General features: G+C 38.1%; 1 protein-coding gene across 5 annotated transcripts in view; it reads right to left on the bottom strand.

Annotated features, from left to right (window-relative positions):
• Positions 1 to 228: 228 nt before the first annotated feature.
• CCDC85A (coiled-coil domain containing 85A) overlaps positions 229 to 25,329 on the bottom strand; it is a 267,807-nt gene continuing 242,706 nt past the window's right edge. For 2 of the 5 annotated variants that reach the window (XM_042932321.1, XM_042932323.1), the window contains one exon: positions 229 to 429. In XM_042932321.1, the coding sequence (XP_042788255.1) occupies positions 340 to 429 (90 nt within the window). In that variant the 3' untranslated portion in view covers positions 229 to 339. Of the gene's footprint in view, positions 430 to 8,142; positions 8,263 to 11,305; positions 11,441 to 17,336; positions 17,431 to 25,329 lie in introns of those variants that run through there. The other 3 variants (XM_042932325.1, XM_042932320.1, XM_042932322.1) reach the window with 3 other exon arrangements.

Genomic DNA, 25,329 nt, shown 5'->3' with positions numbered 1-25,329 from the left:
CCACCATTCTGTGCAATGAGTCAACTCTATGAAAACCACTGAGGCCCTACTGGACTCTTCTAATCTTAGATCTTAGGAGTCAAAAACATTTTAACTCTAATGAAAATATTGGTACCAAAATGGTGATTTTCAAAGCTGTTTTAAATTAACTCGAGATGGGCTACTGTGGACATGGAAACCAGAGACATGACATACAGCATACTGAAGGTGTTAGAGGGAAAATATGTGCAATGTACAATCACTCCATGTTATTCAAAGAGTCCAGGTGTGCAGAAACCCACTTTTTTCTTCTTTTATCTCTCTCTGGCAGTGGTGACCTCCTGTTTGAAAGAGTGCCTTTCACATTGGTCCTTTGTACTGGTTTCCAGACAAATGTTGCCTAATTCCAGGACAGGAACCGGCAGCATCTCCAAGTTTCCTCCATACAACCTTAAAAAAGGTAAAAATAAAAAAAATAATAAAAATAAACATCTTAATTGCCTTTTCCACAAAGAGATTTGTGGTTTTTGAAGGGGGATCTATGAGAGGGGCGAAGAGGAATGTGAAGACAAGAGACAAAATAACCCCATGAATGAGCTCAAACATGATGAAATGTGATGGAAGTTTCTAAATCACAAGAGTTACTCAGTAGAGGGAACTGCAATGCTTTGTAATAATCAGGGCCAAAATTAAAGAATGATGTGCCAACTGACATGAGTGGTCCTCAACTTAGGCTGTACATGATGCACTTGAAGAACCTTAAACAGTAACTCCAATTCTCAGATTGACTGCATGGTAAAGGGGAGGCATGTTCATCTGTATTTTTTCTTAAGGCTTCCAATATAATTCTGTATAGCCAGAATTAAGAACATGTGAACAAAATCATCTTGGTTCTTCTATACATCTTGAACACAAGGGATACCAAAATGTTTAATCCACTATGGAAAATGGAGTTTTTGTTCTTGAGTTATTACTAAGCCCTGAGCTGGTAGGACTTAGGGCCACTAGTAAATTTCCATGGCTTTCCCTGCAGAGCAGGGGCCTCAGTAATAAATCTTAGCTACCAAACTGTACTACCTCTCAGATTATCAAAGCAGAGAGCAACCAAATGCAGGAAAAAGAGAAGAATAAAATCAAGAATCCCCCAAATAGATATAATACATAAAAAATGGGGCCATTTTAGAGGGAAAGTAGCAAAAGGTAAGGTTACAAAAAATGTAAAGCCACTGAATTCATCAGTGATACACCAATATGCTAATGTGAACTGGAAAATGCACATACACCCCTTCCCCCACCCCACGTGGAAAACAGTAACCCTTCTTGTGTTTCACAATAATGATTAATTTCGGATTGATCCATTCCCTAAAAATTTACATTGCTCTTAACATGAACACAAAACTGTTGGTTCATTCATTATTGATAGACTTTTTTTTGTTTTTGAATTTTTAAAAAATAGATACTCTAGGGAAACCTAATACTAGTCATGGTAATATATAAGAATATAGGATTCTGTCTACCTTCATTTCTAAGCCAAGGAAACCATTAGTCTCTCTTTTGATGGACACCACTAGGCAGTAGAAATAACCTGTTCTATTTGAAAAGAGTTGTACTGATGGTCTTTAAATATTAGAAAAGGAATGCTCTAGCAACAGATGGCTCAAGCTGTCCACAAGGAAGGTAGGAATGTCCCATTTCTTAATAAATAGACTGAAAAAATGCAAACACTGAATCAAGGGGCCCGAGGATGCTCTGGACCTTGCTTTCTAGCCCTTACATGATATCTACACCTGCCCCGAATGTTTTGAATGTCTCATTGAGAAGCAGAGGATAGACTCAAAGACCTGAACAAAGCATAGCCAAAAAGCATTAGAGGGTTACAACTCCAAAGTGCAAGCCCTCCTCAAGTACTCAAACGTAGAATACCATGGGCCTTAACCCTGAAATTGCTATGTAGTGAAAGAGTCAGAGAAGGCAAAACTCTGAAATGAGCCAATGGTACTAAGGTGGACACAGAGTAGTGACTTATTATTGACTAAAAGAACAGAATAGGAAAAAAAAACAAAAAAGGTGGGTGTCTGAGGTAACCAGTCAACTTGTTCAGCTCTTCTCAGGGAATTTACAAAAGCCAAACAGACCTAAGATAAATATGCTGCACTGTAAGAAATAGTAAATGTATTTTTGTGGCACAGTTTGGGAAGAGAATAAAAGCACTTCTTACTAACCACTAATTACTAATCAACACGATGATGCTAACAGTCACTTCATTGTACACGGGTTGACAACTGATCTCCAGAAGGAACACCAGAAACTGAGACCAAACTTATTATCCTAAAATCTACCTGAGTCTTATAACTGATCTCACATTATAAGAAAACTTTACATTTCTACTAAATTGTTACAAAAGCACATAGTTTCTGGAATAGGTTTTATAACTTGAGCTAGTTTCTAAGAAATTATCTATGAAAATACCTCACAATTCGTATTTCTTGTTGCTGTCTAGTATGCACGGAGTTCAATGTTCATATAATTTATAATGGTGACACAAACATTTTAAATCAACACTTTTTTCTCTTGGCTTTTAAACAGTTTCCAAATATGAGACTACTAAGTATCAGATTTGGCCTCACTTGTATTTTTTTCTTCAAATTTTGGGACTCAGACAAAAGTAGATAAGTAAAAGGAACTTTTAGGAAGGCAAGCTTTTGGCTTCCTGAAAATATCTCCTGCATGGAAAAACACCACTACCACTGCATATGATCTTTTGAAGCATTTTTGAAACATTTTTGGAAATCTAGGCAAACAAAGATCAACACGAGCTAATCAAGACCCATTCCATTAGTATGTCTCTTGTGTGACTAAGAAATGAATTTTCTAGTTCAGAAGTCTTGTATCTAAAATGAAAAGGCAAGAAAATAATCAATCCTAGCATGTGTTTTTACAGAAATTCAGGCATTATGCAAAAAGGAGAGGGTCCCCTCTGGAAGATGCTTTGCTTCTAGAAGTCCCCAGATTCACCACACTTGGGAAAGGGGTGATTGCTAGGACTCAAGAGGAGATTGGGGTATCGTCCTGACTTCCTTAGAGAAAAAATTGATCGAGCAATTTTATTTCAGAAATTCAGTCTCTTCTAATAGAAAAGGCAAGTGTGGAGATGGTACCCAGGGCTTCCTATATCCAAATTCCCCAGGGGCTGGGGTAAAACCTAGACATCTGGATTACAGAGGACACCCATGTACTACTTGGGAGAATCACTGTGGGATGATCTTCTCTGTGGTCTCTTCTGGCTCTACAATTCGTCATGTCTGAACTTTAGTTCTCATTCCATAATCAACAGATGAGAAGCAACAGGCATGTTTAAGGTATGTAGCTTAAATTTTTTAATGTATCTGAAGGAAATATTCAAACATAAAACTTAAGAATAGGCTGAACAGCTACAGAAGGTGAAGAGTGGTGGGAAATTATGACTTCCAGAACTAATGACCTTTTGAAAATAGACAAAAATAGATATGCAGAAAAGAAAAAAAGCAGACTAAAACTGTGGCCCCACCACGTATAAAATGCCCACAGGACTTAAAACATTTACTGGATTCCAAGAACATCTCAACGAGGTAGATACATGAGAATATTTGGTTCTAATAGCTTAAAGGTAATTCTAGGCAATTTTGATATCCTAATGGACAAAGAATAGGAGGATAAAAGTACAACATAGAGCCTATTAAAATCAGTGCTTAATCTATGATTTTTATTTGAACAAATGGCTTCCTCTATAATATTTAGCTTTTTAACAACTTCACCAATTATATTCTTGATTAAATGATATATCCATGCATATTACTCAAAATTTAGCCAGGGATTAATAATAAATACAAATCACATTCTTGATTAGATATGCATCATGAAAATAGCATGTCAATTCTTTTACTGTGTTTCTCTAATTTCATAGATTTCTATGTGTATCTCTTAAGTTCATATTTATTTCTTTTATAAATTTCTGAGCTTTCATCAACACTGAAAGGTAAAGCTACTACTTTGCAAAACAGGCAGTGCACATATCATATGAAGAACCAAGCAAATGTTACCTAGTAAGATGATTTTTCCCCCAAGTATAGCTGTAAATAAGTCTGAAGAAGGCTGTGTTTTATCACAGGCTTTTAAACTGATTTTTTGGTACCTCTTAAAAGTATGAAACAGAAACCCATTTATCAAAACTAGCAACACAATATCTTCAACAGTAAATTATGTAAAAATGTTCCTGGATCATTCTGGAATACAGAATTGGCTGATTATCGGTTACCTGAATATTTTATGACTGTGTTAATAAAGCTGCAATAAAATATGTTAAAGATCCAAACAAGGGGAATTGGTTTTAATATAAAAATATCAAGGCATTTGGCCAGCATTATAAAAAGTAGGTATTCATAAAATAACTAAGCTGCAATGGGGCTTTCAACACAGAATACACAATAAAGCACATTAAACTTACATTGCACATTTCTCTGACTATAGCTTTTTCTGTCTCACTAAGGTCATTTTCATACTCTTTACCCTGTTGACGATCTATAGTTTCCTGAACATCCAAGACCTGGATATGTTGAAAAAGAAAAGCAAATTTCACATGGAAAAAAACTTGTTAGTTTAGTTTATGAATTAAACCATAAAGGAGGTCCACTTTGCAAAACCTTTTGGTTTTCCCCGTCTCTGCATATCAGAGTGGATTAGTACATGGCACAATCTTTTAAAATGATTGTTATGAAACCTACTAGGAATCAATTCTACTTGATTTTCAAATGGTCTTTAAAAGCAATCTATTGTATCACTAATAGTCAATTGAATTCACTAAAATCTAAAATAATTAGATGCATTAATTAATTTGGTCATTAAGATAACTTGCCTGTGTCAACCATTTGCAGAAAGTCAGTAATTCTTGCTCCATTGTAAAGATGAGCAATATAATTAATTTTATGCCAAATAATCCAAATGATATGTAGACATGGCCTATAGAAAAGACTAAAAGAGATTGTAGTCAAAACCCAGGAATATGTACGTAAGAACTCGAGGTAACATTAGCACTACTAACTTCACAGTTCTTGCCTGGACATGTTCCCAGGGACTAGAAAAGGACTACGGAGATGGTTCTTAGATAATATCAAAGAGAAAAACTGGCTTCTTGTGAAAATATTTGAGCAACACTTTCAGCATTTTTCATTAGAGCAAAGTGTTGGGATGAGATGCTTTTAAGCAATCTTAGAGGCATGAGATTCCACTTCTCTAAGTTATCTCTAAATGGATTCAAAATAATATTTCTTGAAATATGCCTGTAGAATTTTCATGCCATACTTTCTATAGGTCAAAGGGGAGAAAACTTTGGTTTTGAGTGTTGTCTGTTATTTTTTTCTGTATCAGCTGGTAAGCCAAAGCACTAATGTAGCAAAAAGACAACCCAAAACAAAAAAAACCACAGAAAAAAAAATGCTTTTCTAAAAGCTCTTCTTGAATCCCACTGGACTGCGACATTGCTAACCTCCTTGGTTCTGTGGTCATCACGGTCAATGCTGATGGCCACACCTAAAGGTATTACCTTAGAATTGGCACTAATGAACAGTTGAGCCAAAATAAATGATTTAAACATGAAGTGGACCCTTCATGTCAAGTTCATACATAGAGTCTATATGGATTATTTATTAGTATTCAATCCTGAAATAATCTAACTCACAAACTGCTCCCTTATAACTCAAAATGTCTAGCCATTATTACTATGTAGGTACTTTAAAAGAGGATATCATGGTAGTAAATGAAAGCCTCATCCTGGTACTCAACTTAGAGTCAGTTCACATTCTTTATATACTTACAGGAAATCACTGCCTATGCTCAGTGAATATTCATAGAAAACTTAATTCCTGGAACAAGCTCATTTGCCTACAAATTCAATGTCTAATGCACCTAAGACAAGTGTACTTCAAATCAGTTAATTTCTACTAAATGAAGTGAAGCTCCAATTAATAGTTAGGATGAATTTTAAAGCAAGATAAATGTGGTGTTATTACAAGTGGGCTAATTTCTTACAGTGATTTACAGCACTTTCCTCCCAAACCATGACCAGAGAGTTTATCAAAGCCTAGAGATTTTTTTTTTTTTTTTTGGAGATGTATCAGAAGATGAGAAACTGAACCATTGTTCTAATTAATCCTTTTACGACAGAAAAATTTTATGACCTAAATCAGCTCTAGAGCTGTGGGCTTTTAAAAACAAAACATATTGAATGGCTCCATTTCTTCTTTTGCACTGCAATATCCCTAAGATGCATTTCCCACAGGCATTATTTCCCCTAGGCACATATTTCTGTTTCACGACACAGTTAACTCACGGAAGCCAACATACTCTGTATTCAAGAGCCTCCACTTATCCAAGAAAGATGCTTCAGTTGCTTGGTGTTACCCATCTGCCAACTGAGGGCACTTAACGTATTCTGATTATAACATAATATCTTTCTTTCTTGAGATAAAATTTTATATGAAAATTAGAAAATGAATTCAGAGAAAATTGAAGAGCTCCTCCTTGCCCTTCCCTTCCTTTTAGGCCATAGGAACACAGCTGCATTGACAAATTTGGGAAAGATTGCAAGGCTATCCTCTATGCTGATCTGATTCAAATTACACTTGCCATTTAATAAGGCATCAGGCCGAAACAGTTTTCAGTTTGAAAAGTAGAGCAATGTGTTGCTTTTGGAGTATGTGCAGACACAAACACTACAGGATTGAAGCCACTCTCATTTTTTATTTCTAAGATGCTTTTCAGATAGCTAGCGTCTGGTTCATGCTCAAGTAACAGCATGTTTAGCATGCTGTTCATGCTGAACAGCATCCAAATGCTGTTGCAGAGAGCAAGATGTTGGTCAGGTGATAAATCAGCAGCCACCAGATGCAGGGTGGAGCCCCTCATTTGGGTAGGCCTTCCCTGGTAAATTCCTCTTGGTTGTTCACTTGGTGAGTTATTCCAACCAAGACAGAAAATGCCAAGTGCATTGCACTGGCCACCAGCACAGTGCTGCTACCTTCACTCAGGAGCAATCAGTATATGCTTGGGAGGAGCAACTCATTTCATTAAAGTTATAGCAAAATATAATGAGGGGGCTCAATCTTCTGCTAAAATCACATCAAATAAATATTTTAAATTTCTCCTCTACTTGCTTTCTGCATGCCAGAGAAAGTGTGGCCCATTCCAAAAGAGTGAATCTTCAGGTTATTATTGATAAATCATTCCAAAACCAAAACACTTTTTAGTACAGTTGTGAAATTCTTGTGGCAAGAGCAGGACTGAAGCATGCTACCTACTTTATGGCTCAGAAAGGTTTCACCAAGGCTACCTGTTAGGAATTACAGATAATCTGAAGGACAGGATTTCATACCTTGGAAATGATAAAACTTGAAGGGACTGCCTCAATTTTTAAGGTAATGTTTATTGCCTACATCAGTTTCTCCTCTTAGATAATATTTATATTGTTATTAATTTTACTTATGGCACTTATTTATTGGAAAGCTCATTATTAGTAAAGAAAATAAATGATAAATTTCAGCTAAATCTTTTTTGAAATTATCACAGAATCTGAAGTAAAAGATAAAAGTAGCTTTATGAAGAAGCCACCTATTTTCTAATACTCTACGGAAGAGCATTAACTCAACTTTGAACATCTAACTTCTATTTAATGGAGGATAGAGTAGGTTTTTTCTTTCAATGTCTTCTTTCAAGTTGCACAATGTACCTCAATTGCATAAAGAAAGAAAAATATGATAACCTTCCTTATTTTGCCTATTAACTTCCTATATTTGAAGACATGCATACTATAAACACCGCACATAAAATACCCAGAACAATATTTTACACAAATGGATATACATGCACATCAGACTTCAACTTCAATGCAGATTGATATGAATCACATTACTCAAGACAAAATGATAAAACTAGAGATTCAACCATAAAGTACTCAAACCCATTGTCAATTTAAAAACAAGTACACTTCAAAAATTAAAAGAGTTACACCATAAGGGGGTCAAAAAATAAAGTATCTATGGTTAAAACAAGACTGTGAGGACTACCAGACTAAAGCAAACAAGCCACAACACAACTGAAGTTCTAGATAAACGGTTGTACACAGTTGGTTACCTTAAGAGAATGTACCACAGGTTCAGGCTGCTGAGAAGGTGTGGTATGTCCACTGAAGCTAGCTGGAGAGGTGGGTGGACTGTTACTCCCATCAGCCCCTGATGACAACCTAAAAGAACCCTTAGTAGAAAATCAACAACTTTGTTATTAAAACAAAAGTCGTTTAGAACTGCATAGATGTCATTCAGTATTCAATTTCACTGCCAAATGAAAATTAGCTAGTTCATTTTTTTCTAGCCTGTCCTAAGATGCTATCAACCTGTTAACTAGAATACACTCGCTGCTTGACCAGCAACAACACTTAACCAAGAGCCATCATGATGCATGTCCGGATGTCATTTCCGATTTGCCAAAGAGAGCAATGCCCCCTAAGGAATGCCCATTAAGAATATTTCAGGAATGATTCTTGAAACTTAAAGATGCTCAAGAGTAGGGAATTTGTGAGTTACTCAGCAGCTGAGTTAAACATGCTCACTCAGCAAGACAAATGCTATATTCCATATGTCTCCGAAAATTCGGACACATCACATTCTGGCATTGGAGAAATGGTGTGTCTCATAAAAACCTTCTTTGAAGTAAAGACCTACAGTGGAGCATTTTTCAAAGAGATTCATCCAAATTCAACATTTTCTTTAAGGAAAAAAATATTTTTGGTTTTTTAAAAAATGAAAAACAAAACAGGTCACAAATTAGATATTTGTACTTTAGTGACTCTTTGACTTAATTGCTGAAAAACCAGAACTTAGGCCCTATTAATTTGGCCTGTGAGGGTTGCAGTCACCCATACAGTAACTGGGAAAAAGTAAAACTTCACTTACTTCCCCTCCTAGAAAAAGGCAGCCAAATGGAAAATCTCCAAACCTGTTTTTAGGGTGATCATTACACCCAAAGGGCCTGAGAGATTTTAATTTCTGTCCATCAACAAATCTTATTTTTTCATGCCTAATAGATTAATAACTGCTCCATTTCACTCAATCCTAGGACTCTTAATACCCTGAGAAGGAGACACTGAAGGTACATGTGTGGATTCACAAACGCAGGAAACAACTGCGATGAGACGTTTATTTTCCAGCACCCACAGAAGTGTTTCTGTGTTGTGCACTTTAGTGATGGGAGGGAGAATCTGAGAGCAGCAACAGTGAGAAATATGGGTTTTATGCAAACCATACCATTTGTAGAGAATCTGATAATCCCCTTCAATTTTTACAAAAATTATAATCTATGCAATTTGGAGTACCTTCCCCCTTCCCTGGTCACTTCCTTTCTTCCCGTGTTCTTGAAGGCTATCCTTGCCACCTCATAAGCCAGCTGAAGCCATGTTCTTTTCCTTGCTCAAAGAGTTATACGATCAAAGCAGGTTCTGCCCCCCCCCCCACCCTCACTAATCAATGGGGAGAGGAAGCTGTGGGATATGACGTTTAGGGGACTTCCCCAGTCTGTCCTCCATTGCTACTAATGATTACATTAATAGCAGGTGATGACACAGGTAAGCCAATTATAATAGCCCTAACCCCCTCTGGGGATAAAGTGTATAGGTTTTCCTGTATTTGTAATTCAGATCAAATCAGACATAAGAGTACCTGAAACAAACAATAGAAGGGAACTTAGTAGAAACTTAAAGACAGTTAAGGGGCATACCATTCCCCCCACAACTTGACCACCAAATTGTGGTCATCCTCATCCTCTGTAGAAATGAAAGTTTTCCAAAATGAAGGAGTTATAAAGGAAACTATTCTCCGAATAGCTCTGGCCCTCTACTATTCTCTTTCCCCACTGCTACCACCGTTATGAACGGTTTTGAAAAGTCTTCTGAGGTTATGCAGAGTTCACTTCGAACTTCTCATTTAGGACCCACTACTGCAGTACAGTTTTCCCTCTGACTGGTAATCTAACTGGGCAGCCTATAATACTCCCCCTCTGGGCTTCCCTCCTTCCAGTTCTTCCTTTCAAACCTCATGCTGCCCAGCCCTTCTGTTTCAAATGTTAGCTTCCCAGACCTGGCAAAATGGCAGACATATAATCCTAGCATGCTTTTACTTGGGCAAGGGGCCTCTATCTTTCAGGGCTTTTGGTTTTAGAGAATTTCTAAGATCGAGAAGTAGCTTCCCTAAACCAGATCCTCTGGGCAATTTAGCACTGTTTAAACTTAAAGCGAGTCCTGATCTACCTTTAAACACTCTTTTATTTCAATAATAATAATAATAGCTAAAATAGGAACTGCACAGTGGGGAAAACTCATTCACGAATTAAAGTTGTCCTTCAAATGTGCTTAGTAAGCCAAGGACTAGTAATTACAAAAAAGTTCAAGGTTCATATTTTATGTGGTTTTTGTAAAGTTGCAAAGGTAAGCAAGTGCCTGGTAAAGTTGTCCACCAACAGGTGCTCAATAGTTTTCTGGATTATAACACAACAAGCACTTCCTTCTATCCTGTCTCATTTAGGTACCATAAAATGAAAGGTTATATATCTATGTGCTTAGTAGAATCAGACCAATATTTGGAGTTACCTAGGTTCAATCCATACATACTCTCAGTTGACTAGTACATTTTCACAGAAATGTTTTTTACAATGTGCCGAGTGAAATACTAGTAAAACAAATGATTTTAAACAGTCTCTTCAAATTTATTACAATAACATTAAGTCTGTTCATTTAAATTGTAACCTGACTGGCTCAGGAGATAGGGAACTTAAAAAGAAGAAAATCTTAATGAAATTGGAAACATGGCTCAGGGTCACTGGTTTTCAAACCACACATGATCACACAGTGCATGCACCACCTCTTGGGTGGGCAATTGATTTTCAAAGGCAAGGAATAATTTTCTGGGCTGGTCTACAGACAGTTCCTTTTCATGGCCCCGGATCTTTTAAACTCCTTTTTATGAAAGGTGCAGGGTACTTTGATCTTCTCCAATGCTTGGGGTTACTCAACTTTCAACCCCAACCATGTTCGGGGGGGGTGGGCGGGGGAGGGACAGACACTGACAGTAACCATTTAGGAAATGAAAGGCTCTACTCCCAGCTTCCCTTCCCAGACTCAGACACACACAACAACTTTCTTTTGTGTGTACAGACTTGTTCTCTCCCCCCAGTGTAACTTTGTCTCTAGCAACAGAAGCCATCTGTATGCACAAGCAAATGCCGCAGCTGGCTCATCTTCACTCACCGGGAGAGTGGGCAGGCATCGTCCTATTCCTCGGCACCCTTGCCACCACTGCAAGACCCGCCGGGCTCTGGGCCCCCAGCCTTTCTCCATATTTGAGCTGTTTCTAGTTGGAGGTTGCCTTCTATTCTGGGTGGCCTTATATTTGGAACAATATAGTACAATCACTCAGAAAAATACTGTTTCCCAGGTCTCAAGAAAGCAGATAGAACAAGAAGCTTAATGAAATGAACCACAATGACCACAATGGCAAGCTGTAACATGCACCTCAAACTAGGGAAAAAAATGAAAATAAAAATAAATTGTCTATTAGAACTAATTCTTAAGCTATCAAAAAGAAGTAGATGATATTGCCAAAATTATAAGAAAAAAAACCTAAGTGATTTAGACAACTTTGTTTATTGGTTTTACTTGTGAGAAATACAGAATTAACTGTAAGGCTTCCATGTATTTTAAATTGTGTAACCTCAGAACTTAACAGAAATTATTGGAAACGTAATTGGGAGCACTATGCTCTTTTGTTAAGACATACAAGGTAGGTCGATATATTCGATAATACTTAGAAAAACTGACAGCGTGTCAAATTCTCAGCAAAATTTCTGCACAGTGAAGAGTATGTAATGAATTAAGAGGTCATCATTGCATTAAAATAACTATTTTACAAGGGACATATACATCATTATCAAAATTTCTATTAAACAGTTAATCTCTAAATTTCTACACTGGTTAGAACTAGAGATAGCAGATAAATAAATTTTTCCCCTAATTTCAGTTTTTTCTGTGACTAAACAGCATAATTCTATTCAAATCATCAGAAGCAAAATGAACTTACTTGAACATAATTTCCTCTCCCTAACAACTTTCACTAAGACCTTTATCTAAGTGTGTCATGTCCTAAGGATTAAGACAATTTTTTTTTTTTACTATAGAGAGGCACCTAGGTGACTATTAGTTGAGTGACCAACTCTTGGTTTCAGCTCAGGTCATGATCTCACAATTTCATGGGTTCAAACCCTGCTTTGGGCTCTGTGCTGGCAGCATGAAGCCCACATGCGATTCTCTCCCTCTCCCTCTCTCTCTGTCCCTCCCCCACTCACACTGTCTCTGTCTCTCTCAAAATAAATAAAATAAAATATTTAAGATATATAAAATTCAGGGGTGCCTGGGTGTCTCCGTTGGTTAAGCGTTCGACTCTTGATTTCGGCTCAGGTCATGATCTTGCAGTTCATGAGTTTGAGCCCCGCAATGGGCTCTTCATTGACAGTGTGAAACCCTCTTGGGACTCTCTCTCCCTCTCTCTCTGCCTCTCCCCTGCTCGCTTGCTCTCTCTCAAAAATAAATAATAAACTTAAAATGTAAAATAAAATATAGAAAATTCACAATAGTACCAAAATTCTAGTGTCTGAATGTTTAAATTTAGGAGGCTGAAGAATATTTTTCAGTCATAATTTTTCAGTTCTCACTGATCTCTTCTCCAAGTGTGTACTGTGTTGTGAACAGCACTGGTCTGTCACTCTTCTTTAACATTTGGGAGCTGAGCAATAAAGAAAATGTGCCATGGTCTTAAGTAAAGTGAAAAAGAGGAGTGGTACTTACAAATCTCTCTTCTGAATCTATGGAATCAGTACCAGTTACCTGTTAAACAAGTCAGCTACACATATTCCTCATATATAACAGAGAAAATTATACATTTGGACTATGACAATCACTTCATTGTAGCAACACAGATTTGAACGTGGCTCTTTCAGTAATCATTTCATGTGTCAGTGTCTAATTTCTTTCCATCACCAAAAGAATTCTATCCAATTATTTATAATATGGTTTATGGCTTAAAATCCACCTCTCACCCCAATGTGTAGAGTTCTAATTCTGAGATGGTCATCAAATTACCATAGATTTTTTTTTAATGCTTATTTATTTTTGAGACACAGAGAGAGAGAGACAGAGCATGAACAGGGGAGGGTCAGAGAGAGAGGGAGACACAGAATCCGAAGCAGGCTCCAGGCTCCGAGCAGTCAGCAAAGAGCCCAACATGGGGCTCGAACTCACGGACTGTGAGATCATGACCTGAGCTGAAGTCGGAAGCTCAACTGACTAAGCCACCCAGGCGCCCCCTAAAAAGTACCATAGATTTTTTACGAACAAGTCCTATCTCCGTTGGTTCCCTTCATGACTTATGCATCTCTCAGATCTTATGTTTTCGGATTCAATGACTGAGTAAGACATAGCCAGAGTCCCACTTTCATTCTTCCTTAATGTGTAGTGAGATCGAACCTCTATGCCTCTCCATTGTAACTAAGCTTATTATCATAACCATGAAATCTAAGGTAACATCTCTAACCATGTAGAAGCATGCTGGAAAGAGTAGCCGTTTCACTATAATATTTCCCTACTTTTGGAAAGTAGATACAACATGAAATAATAGCTGTGCCTTTTAGCATCTTGCAAATGGCTCCTTTAAAACAAATTAAATATAGACTGCATAGTATTATTAATCTCATAGGAGGGAGCAATATACATGGACCAGATTTTTGTGGAAGTATAACCTAGTTGATGGTATAACCATTTTTAAGGGAAAGATACTCTTGGAATCAGGATTATTGACTTTCTACTCCTGTTGGGAGCTTTTTAAAAAAATTTCCAGGTCATGAAAAAATGTGTTCTGGACTGGCCATCATGCTAGCCTTCAAATAAACTGAATGGTATTTATGTACTAATGAAGGCTTGGCTCTTTGCTAGCTCTACAATTGTCAGTTGTGCTATTTTCTGAAGACTGCTTCATAAAACATAGTAAGTAAGCCTTCAGTACCTCCGTAGACAGAGTTGTTTCTGGCAACTTCAGAGATTCAAGTGGGGGAACCCAGATCTGGCTATCAACCAGGACAATTCCAAACCTTAAAAAAGTCACTTTCTATTTTCTGACAAGTTTGCTTTTGCTTAATTTTGTTTGCTGTGGTTTCCCAAAATTCCAAATTCATAAACAATGCTTGAATGACCTTACTATTTCAGTAGAAGTCTGTGTACTCAGCAGCCACTTTATACAGGTACGTGGGGTAACCCATAAATTAATTTAGGTATCATGATGGACCACTCTAAATGGTATGGCAAAGTAATGCTCTGCATCAAGACTGTGTGGGAGGTAGATTACAGATCACTTACTATGTGGTAAGTACTCATTATAGAAATCATGAATTCTAATGCTGTAAGCAAACTCCTAGATCAAGAAACAAAAATATCCCTCACTATCACTGAAGAAGATAAAATATATTGGTACTGTTATGCCTTTTATCACATGATATGGAAGACATTTTTCCAAGAAAATTGAGATTTGGGATATTTTCTAGTATTGTCCTTACAATAACAGACTTCTTCAGAATTAAGGGGAAAAAAGCCACTCAAATTTTTTAAAAGATCATCTAAACAATAAGAAAATGTATAACTTAGGGCTTTGCTGAGTAAAATTATTATAATTAATAATATGAATTTTAAGAGAACCAGCAAGATGAAGCAATTGTGATTAAGTGGTCTTCTTGCTATTTTATGGTTATATTTTATATATTGTTATTTTAATTAACATTCTGGAAGTTTCTATTCTTTGGCTTTACAAAAGAACATATTAAAGTCTTTAACACACAAAACGTAATGTTTTTATATTTTATCATACAAAATGCAGGCTTGCCACTTAGATATAAATCAGATGCAATGCATTTGTAACAAATTTTGGAGCCCAACCCTCCTATCTATTATAGGAAGCCAACTATGGAAAGCTAAACATTGATCGGCTAAAATGGTTTCCTGTTAGTTAAAGATGTTCAATTTTTAATAAGTTCTGAAGCTAGGTCAAACTATCACATAGTGCATCATGCCTCATCAGAATGCATACCTAGTTTGGGAGGAAGGATGGGTTTTCTCTCCTTATTATGAGGCAAGGGCGGCTGCTTTGCTTAATCTCATCAGGAAAATAATTTGTTCAGTTTGACCAGTCTTTATTCTGAAATACTACAACATTTCACTAGCACACAAACAGAAGCTTACGAGAAACTGTAGAGGTTACCTTGACAAACTTTTTCTAAAACATTCCTGTGAGTCAGTTTCAAAATACTAAGAGACCCTCAGCTTTGCTCTAATACATGATATTCAGTTGACTGTATTCAAAGAAAAGCATATTTTTAAATTTTAAATTAACTAAATAAGGGATCTATTCAATACTGATTTAAAATGTTATATAATTGCCTGGCTTTTTAGATATTCATTTATTCACTTAACTAATTTACTAAGCACCTACCAAAGGTAATAGCCCATGCTATGCCACGTAGGTATCTAATCCAGTAACTTTTTGTTTAAAGAGTTGCACAGTAAATTCAAATAATTGACTCTAGGGTCACACTGCCTGGGCTCAGAGTCTTGATTGGACATTTGGCAGTTGCATGACCTCTCTGAGCCTCAGTTTCCTCATCTGTAAAGTGTGGGTAATAATGGACAATGGTCCCTCCCTCTATGAGGCTACTTATATGAAAAGAGCTCTTAAAACAGTATCTGGCCCACATTAAATGTTCTGCAAGTATTTGCTGTCATTATCATGAATGTGTTTGCTAATCAACACATTTTATAACTTATTTGTCAATCGACTTTCACATATTTATTATTGACAGCAGTAATTCTCAACCTGGGGCAAGTTGGCCTTCCAGCGGAGACATTTGGCAAAAATGCAGACATTTTTAGTTGTTTAAACTGGGTGATTTCTTTTTTAATGTTTATTTATTTTTGAGAGAGAGAGAGAGAGAGACAGAGAGGGAGAGAGAGTGTGTGAGCAGAAGGGCAGAGAGAGATGGAGACACAGGACAGAAGCAGAAACAGGTTCCAGGCTCTGAGCTGTCAGCACAGAGCCTGATGTGGGGCTCGAATTCATGAACCACAAGATCAAAACCTGAGTGCAAGTTGGCCGCTTAACGGACTAAGCCACCCAGGCTCCCCAAAACTGGGTGATTTCTATGGGTATTTATGGGTAGAGGCCAAGGATGCTGCTGAATGCCTAATGATGCACAAGACCCTCCCCACAACAAAGAATTATCCAGCCCCAAATGTCAATAGTGCTGAAACTGAGAGACTGATTTAGAGAAGAACTGTGTTGGAAAACTATAAAGCAAAATTTCTGGTGACAGCTCCATAGCAGACTTTGCATATGAGGACAAGTCGCCCATGTGATCTGGATGGAGCTTGTGATGATTTTAAAGGAAATTCACTAAGCTTCACCCCTCAAGTGGTCTAAGTATAAAGACATCCATATCTCCACCCCAAGTAGGAAATCACTCTTTTTAACAAAAGGATAAGAATTAAAAATACCCCAAACATCCTACTGTTAACAACGCTAGCAGAAACAAAATACAAATGGGTAGCACAGGGCAGTGGTCCAAAGAACAAAGAGCTCCCTGAGTGGAGAGGAGAGCATGCTGCAAGCACCTTAAAAATCAAGACACCAATCCCACAGAGAGTAAAATTGGCAGAAGGTGCTTTGTGGAAATTATGAAAGAAGATAAAGCTTCCTTAGCAATACAACAGGGAAAGATTCTGCAATCAATTTTAAGCAGTCACACCAGGAAAGAATACAATTGCCAGAAAATAGAAATGAAAGCCCTCACACGTGAAGCATCCCAGTGCAGAAAGAAAGCATCGTGTGGCGTGCAGAGGGAAATCAGAAATCCAGACATGAACGGCGACCATTTTTTCCTTCACACGTGGCTAAGGGTTGTACTCTGTTTACATGTTTGTCTCCTCAGTAGGTAGAAGACTCCTTGAGGGTGTGTCTGAGTCCTAACAGTACTTGGTTACTAAGCTCCTACTACCTACTAGGACTTTCCTAAATGCTGTAATTTACAAGATTATTAATACTAGCTAAGATGAGCTCCTACTACATGTTAATACCTATCAAGACACTAACTGTTGGCCTGGTGCTATTCTCAATAATTTATGTTCCATAATTTTGTTGTTGTTGTTGTTGTTGTTTATTTGTTTGATTGGGATCCTGGAGATCTCCTTCTGTTCTGTGTACCCACTGATTAGCTCCTGGGCTGCAAGGAGATTCTGGCGAGGATCAGGTTGTCTGGAATGGCCCATGGTCTTGGCGGGAGCTGTGAATGTAAATAACTGATACAGATGAACTGGGGTCTGCCAGCTGAACATCAGCTCTGTGTTCATTTGACTTTCTCCATTCAAGGTACGTAACTGTGGCCACAACAGTTACATAAAATCTGCATCTAGAATAATACCCAAGGATTTTGAAACTTGGGATTTTATCAAAGTCTCCTACAGAATTTGTTGAGAATTACTGACAATTCACTTTGGAATACTATAGGAGTCATGCTACAAATGAAACACAGTAGGGCTCCAGATAAACACAGTTATTAAGAGAATAGTTTATTTCCTCTTCTAACTTTCTTCTTTGGGTTTGGGTTTCTGTAATACTTTTCTGGATATGTCTTTCTTGTCCTATCCCAGTGTGATCCAGGATGTCACTCCCTTGATTCTGGTTCATGTTCATTCATATTCATATCCTCTCTCCATCTCTAATACTGGAATAGGTATCTTGAAAAGTTGCTTAATTCTTGGCTCCACTAATGAACAAGTAATGACCATGTGAACTTTACTTTCACTGTTGAACAGATGAGTATAAGTATTACTCTGACCACTCCCCTTCAGATGAGCTGACAAGACTCTTGTTCATAGCTCAATGTTAAGCCCTATCACATTTTACAGTACTATTTCATCTATCTTGCAGCTCCTTAAGGTCACTGTACTTTGTAATCATGATGATTAGCATCCTATCTGCACACAGTAGTTGCTCAATAAACTTTGTGTTATAGGATGGTCAAAATCTATGTGTGAGACTGTGTGGCTTTTCCTTTGTCATTACAAAAATAAGTGTATAAATGCTTTACTTGTGTGCCCATACACTTGGTAATCAGAAGATACTCAACTGCTTGTCAGGTAACTAAAGCACACTTGTAGAGTGCTAGCATGGCCTGAAAAAAGTGAAAGGCCATTTTTGTGATGGTCCGTATTTTGGCAAGTCAACACAAGTTAAACTCCACCTAAATTCCCATTATTTTCTTCCCTTCATTACCCAGTTACTCATATTTGAGCAAAATAAATTTATCCTGAAAGTATTAAATTACTTCTATTTCTAAAGCCACAGTAAAGCTCAAATATGTTAAAACAGTAACTGGACAGATCACTAGAGACACTTAGTAGACCAAAAGTAGAAAAAGACTTTATTACCAGGGCATCCAAAGTATATGCTGATTCTCACCAAAATGATTATGTAATGAGAAACATCAAGTGGTGAAAACAAAATATCATCAAAAGAGATGCTATCCTTAACTTCATTAAGTGTAGGCCAATCTGTAAGTATCCAAGTGTTCCCAGCTAGGGAAACCCAGAAGGTAATATGTATTCACTCATTCTTCATTTCTATGCCAAATAATGGCTAAGATTGAGGTCTGTGGAGTCACAGAATATGTGACAAAGAACTTTAAGGCAAAGAATCTGAAATTTTAGACATCACCATGTTCAGGGAAACAGAAGTGGTTCAGAAGGATGTGAGGGACAGAGTGGCAAGAACTGAGGCTGACATGAAAGGCAGGAGGTTCATGGAGAAACTTTTATACCATAGGAAAGATTTACAGTTTATTCCACACAGAGGCATGAGCTGTGACAAGAACTGATTTGTGTTTTATAGATCTCTCTAGTAATGATGTGGAGAATGATCTGGATGGGACAAGACTAGTTGGGATGAAGTCCAATTAGGACATTGAAAGAGAAGTTCAAGTGAAAACTGAGCAATGACTACTCATTGCTCATTAGCCAATAGCAGAAGGAATGAAAAGGATAATATTGACAGACTAAAGGGCAGGACCCTAGGAGCCTTAGTGTTGATTTGAATGTACGCAGTAAGACTGAAAGAGGAATCAGGGATGGCTCCCAGCTTTCTGGCTGGGCACCAGCTAAATGGTCATGCCGTTAACCAGGCTAGAAAATGCCTGCAGAAGTAATGGATCTAACTCCATCAGATTTGAAAATCAAGATCAAAGAGGTAATTAACAATGTAAAGCCCAAAAACATCTTTCTCACAGATACTCCCACAATGTTTTTCTTCTGACATGTGAGGGTTTGTAAAATACTTAAATTGTAAAGAATTTTAACTTCATGTCAGGATGAGAATATCCCATCAAGTGATATCATGTTCTTGGGAGAATAACAAAGTAATTTTTAAATACCTGTGACTCCAGGTGAAAGTTGCAGATATATAAATATAGTCCCTCCCCCCCAAATAAGTGAATGAAAGTAATTACAGAAGTTAACAGGATACTTTTTTACAAGAATCAGAGAGGGCAAACCCCAGAAAAAAGGGATCTTGAAAGGGCTAAGACAGCAAACACCCTGTATCTCTGTACTCTGTAGCCAGAATGACGGCAGACAAAGAATAACAATGAAGGCCTGGTTTAAAAAAAAATTACCTGTTAAACAATAGGTAGGAAATGTGAACAATTACATTTACGTACATTCGGTTTCTAAGTAATGAGCTTATGCGCTTAATTTTTCTCTTTTTGTTAACCATACAATCCCCAGTGAGAAACACGGAAATTTCTAGGAAAAATAAGAATGATACATTTAAATGGCTTTTCAATCAGGTTGACATTAATTAAATAGTGAAAATTGGCGGTATGTCTGTTGAGAAAAACATATCTGAATACTTCCAGGCATGTAAGAATGGGGGTCGAGGAGGCCTGAGTGGGACTGAGAGGGCACGGAGCTGAATTGCAGAGGCTAAATATATATAAATATATAAATATAAATATACGCAGAGGCTAAAAAGGAACACTATTTGACACTGCATTTGGCTTGCAGAGCAGAGCCAATTAATGATTGCGTTAAATACCTCAGCACTACCCCCTCAGAGCCCAGTAAAGACATGAGCAGAGCTAGGGCCCCAGGGACTAAACAACTATCTATTTAAGATAAATTCTTGTTGAGTTGACTAAGAAATATTACTCTGTGGGGTGATGCTTGCTGCCCTGCCTTTGGCAAAAGGAAGGACCTTTTTCTTCAAGGAGTCTTCCAGTATGCAAAGCTCACACACAAAGTGGGAAAGTCAAGATGAGAGAGAGGAGGACGGAGAGGCAGAGTCAGCTTCCTCCAAGGGCAGCTACCTCTCTCGAATCCATATTAATACTACAATAAGTGAGGCTGCCTGTTGGCCTGTGGTTCTGCGCATGCCGTTTGTTGGAGGCTCTCTTGTGGAGTATTCACAATGATTTCATGCTTCAAGTCTTACAAAAACAAGACTGGCCACAATGAATACAGGCAGTGTAGCCTCTGCCTACGTGGTGGTAATAAAATCTCTAGCAGGGAGCAGTGAAATCTCCCATTAGAGAGAACACCATCAGAGCAAAAAAGGAAGCATCTAGAAAGCATGAGCCCTTTTTCAGACACAGTGCTTACTAGGAAGAAAGATAACGAGGGACTTAAAAATTAGATTCATCTGTGCCCTACCTCATAACAGATAATTTATGGTGAAAACCAAGAGTTTTGGATTCGAATTATAAATGCTCATTTAAGTAGATAATATTCCAAAAGGTAGGTTGAGGAACCAACCATCATAGAGTTCAAGTATAAAACAACTTTGCAGAATTAGTACACAAGTCGGTTCACAAATCATCTGTAATTCTGGGAGATTAAAAATAGTTGAATGAGGCTCTCCTTCCAGTCTGCATTGTACTCTCTCCTTCCCTATCTTTAAACTTCAGAGTGTCCCAGGGCACAGCCCACAAACCTCTTTTTTCTCAGCACTCATTCAACAGCAAGTTCTAATTCAGTCCTCTAGCCACATATTCTTACAAATTTGTATCTCCAGCCCTGACCTCTCCCCTGACTTTCAGATGGATACATCTAACTCTGCAGGTGACACCCCCTCATGGATGTCCATCTCAAATGTAACCTATCCAACATAGAACCTGTTCCCCCAGTCTTCTGCACCTCCATAAACACCACCACCGATCATACAGTCACTTAGATCAAAATCCAAGGAGTCATTCTTAATTCTTCGTGGGGCTCCCACCCTGTACTACCACTAGCCTGCCAGTCACTGTACAGCCTGTGTAAACACTTCCTCCTGGGGTTCTCAGGGTCCAAACTATGAAGCCATATGCAGCCTCTTTCTCTTATATTCCAGATCCAATCTATCGTCAAGCACTCTCAACTCCACCTCAAAATATTCTGTCAATGCAACACTGCCTCACCATCTCCACCCTACCACTTAGTTCAAGCTGCCACTAGCCTCTTACACTACCAACCTAGCTCACTAATGAGTATCCCTATGTCCTCTTCCCCTGCCTCTACCTTCTTCAGTCTGGTCTTTACCCAATATTCACAGTGACCTTCTGATAATGTAACTAGATGTATCACACCCTTGCTCTATTCCTCCAATGGCTCTCTGTGAACTCAGACCCAAACCCAAACACTTGACTTTGGTCAACAAAGCCCACAGCATCTGTTACGTGCCTGTCTCTGACCTCACCTCCTGTTATTCCCGGTCTCGTTCTGTTCTAACCACACTAGCTTTCTTGCTCCTGTTTCCTCATGCATGCCTAGCTCACTCCCACCGCAGGCCCTTGCTGTTCTTACTTCCTGCGATGCTCTCCCATACTCCTATTGGTCCCTCCAGATGTTATGTCCTCAAAGAGTCTTCTTCTAACTCCATGTAAAATACCCTCTTTCACTCCAGTTGCTCACCAATGCTGTGCCCTGCTTTTGTTTCCTTCACAGTGATTATTACTTCTACATATTACATATTTATCATTTTTAAATAATATCCCACTAAAATGTAAGCTGTATGAGTTTCTTATTCAGGGCTGTATCCCCATTGTCTAAAACAGTATCTGTATACAAGAGGTGCTCAAAAAATATCTGAGGGGTAACTATTGAAAGAATGGCCAATATAAGCAACCGACCTTTCATGGCCTACAGAAATCCCATTCCATATTTGTTGGGGGTCGTTTTGGTTATACTGAGAAAAGCAAGGGAAGCCCACTAATCACCTATCATTGAATGAATAACCCTGTATTAATCTGACAATAACTGTCAACGTTTCTCATTCCAAATAGCAAGGTCACTGCTTTTGTCTAACCTCTATGAGATCCTGGGGATACAAGATAGCATAAATAGCTGATATTGAAAATGGTTTCCCCTCATCCATGCATACAAACTCTGACCACAGCTAATGCCACAAACCAAGTCTGCCTGGTTAAAAATTTTTATTTTTCCTGAAGTCTCTAGCCCCCAAATTCTGACAGCATCACCCAAGTAAATGACCTGGCTGAACCTTAAAATGCACACCTAAATTTCGGGGGAAGTTGTGAAAAGTGACCTCATGAAGCTTTAGAAAAGGCAAATTTTAAAAAGAAATTTTTAAAAGTTAGAATTTTTACCAGAGTATCATCCTGGAAAACAATCAGGTTAACCAATAATAATAATAATAATAAGTTTTACTAAGCTACCCAGAGCAGTCTTAAAAAAAAAAAGTCAAAAGTCTTTTGCTAGCTCAAGAAATGACCCAGAGACTAATAAGCTCCATAAGCTACCCACTGCCTGACCCTCAGCAAGTCACTTGTCCTCAGTGGAGAGTCCTATCAATTAGCTTCATGTGGTGGCAGTAAAGGGTGACTAATAAACTTGATTGCAAGGCACTTGGAAAACATTAAGTGCTATAGAGAAGCTTCATAATTGCCAGATTGCCATCAGTTACCATGAAAGCAATGAGAACGCATCCGGCTTTTTTTAAGCTGCTTTCCACCCCTTGGCTCTTCTGATGTCAACGAATCCTAGTGACAAAGACAAAAGGATCAACGAGGATTCTTCTCACCTTCCTGTAGGTCTCCTCCTGATCCACAGGAGACATGATGGAGATGCAAACTCACCTTTGCACTCCTTTGTTCCTTCCAAAGAACCTTGCAGATCCCCATGAAGAGAGTCTGCATGAATGGCCAGTTGAAGGCCTTTCCTGTTTGTCCTTTTCAAGCATAACACAGACCATCATTAAAAACCAAGTATTTGACAAAGATCATGGAAGAAGAAAATATTAAAATACAGAATTCACTTTATTCTTACTAGCAATCTCCCAATTTCTCATTCTATTATGCGATGTCCTCACTTAAAGAAAAAGGGAGATTAATTGGTTTCTGACCTCCTTTGAAGCCAGAAATGGTTTTCCTCATTCAAGATAGACAGGGATTTAGAATTTCACTTGTCTGCAAAGGGCTATATAGCAATTCGTGTTCTTTCCAAGCCACCAGCCACGGGGTATCTATTTTAAAAACAAGCCTGCTCCATATTATCTTTCCAGCAATCTAAGACACGCAAGGACACAAAAGTAATATAATCAATCACTCACCAAAGTACAGCTTCAATCATCAGACATCTGTGTTTCAGAGTACAGACTTCCTCTCCATTAGTATCACAAGTGTCCTTCCTATAGGGGAGGGCTTGCCTTTTCAAGTCAAATGCAAGCATCTTGATCTCCAATAAATTTTCCTTCCAAAACTAAGTGGTTTGTTGGAAAGAACATCTTTGTCTCTTCTCAACTGCTCCTCTGGTTTACTCACAGCACTTTTCAAACCCCAGATATTGATAACTTAGGGCAGGTTTGGGGCTGATAGCACAAAGGAACTTGAAACAATGAAAATATAATACTTAGAGGAAAAATTCTTTGTATTTAATAAATTCTTTATGTATAAATGATAACTTCCATAACAAACAATAGGATAGACTAATTTAAAAAACTTTTAAGAAGGGCAGCTCCATAGGTTGAGCTTCTGCTTTCGGCTCAAGTCATGATCCACTGTTTGTGGGTTTGAGGTCCGCGTTGGGCTCTGTGCTGACAGCTCAGAGCCTGGAGCCTGTTTCGGGTTCTGTGTGTCCCTCTCTCTCTGCCCCTCCCCTGTACATGCTCACACTCGCTCTCTCAAAAATAAACATTAAAAAAATTTTAAATATTAAGAGATGACCCAAGCAATTAACAAGTGATTTCAGGGTAGTCCAGGGGTCAGCACATTACTGCCCTTTAAATCCAGACTCTTTTACCTGTTTTATCAGTGGTTTCTTAGAACACAGCCACACCATTTAGTTACTCTGTTTTCAGCTATTCTAGTGGTACAGTGGCAGACATGAGTAGTTGCAAAACACCATATGGCTCACAACTTGGAAAATATTTACCAACTGGCCCTTAATTTAAAAAGCACCAAGCCCTAGTATAGAGGATAAGAAAGTCATTACAGATTGGAATAGTCTGGGAACTTTTTGGAAAAAGAGGCAAGTGGCTTACAGAGAAACTATAATTGAACCAGAAGTGATAAGTGTTAAGTAGGCAAATGTTCTTTCCTGACTAATCAGTTATCTGAGGACTAGAAATGTCCTTAAGATTAATAAAAGAACGAGATTTTCCCATGCTGAGAAAACCATTATCAGAGCAATGAAATCTCTCAGTGAATAGTAAAACAGATGAACTCAAAACTCAACTGTGTTTCTTGGCTAATGCCCAATTCAGACCCCAATGATACCACACCAAAGGTACACTTTGGATGGTGATGGTGAAGTTAGTGGTGGTGATTGGTGGTGTTATCATCACTATCTTGCTTCAAAAGAAACATTTGCCATGCGATGAGTTTCAGTAAAATGGGAAGAATGTTAGGCTAGCAGTAATGGAAAATCTGGGCACAAACCTTGCTTCTGCCCACGAGTGAACATTCTCTTTCCTGCAAAACAGAGGTCATCATAGGGGCCAGGGTCAGAACGGGAATCAGCATCAAGATGGACTCAGTGTTAGTCCGATACACAGGACCTCAGGTGACACTCGGGATGTGGTTACAGTGCTTGTGACAGCAACAAGACTCGAGAGTAGAATGGGTGACTCAACCATCTTCATCTGTCTGCACCGTGAAGCAGACTCAACTGGAAGGGTCACAGATTCTTGTAAA

This window comes from Panthera leo, chromosome A3, assembly GCF_018350215.1.
Source record: "Panthera leo isolate Ple1 chromosome A3, P.leo_Ple1_pat1.1, whole genome shotgun sequence".
Classification (NCBI taxonomy): Eukaryota; Metazoa; Chordata; class Mammalia; order Carnivora; family Felidae; genus Panthera; species Panthera leo.
Note: the sequence above shows the minus strand (reverse complement) of the source record. Positions and strands in the feature narration are given on the sequence as shown.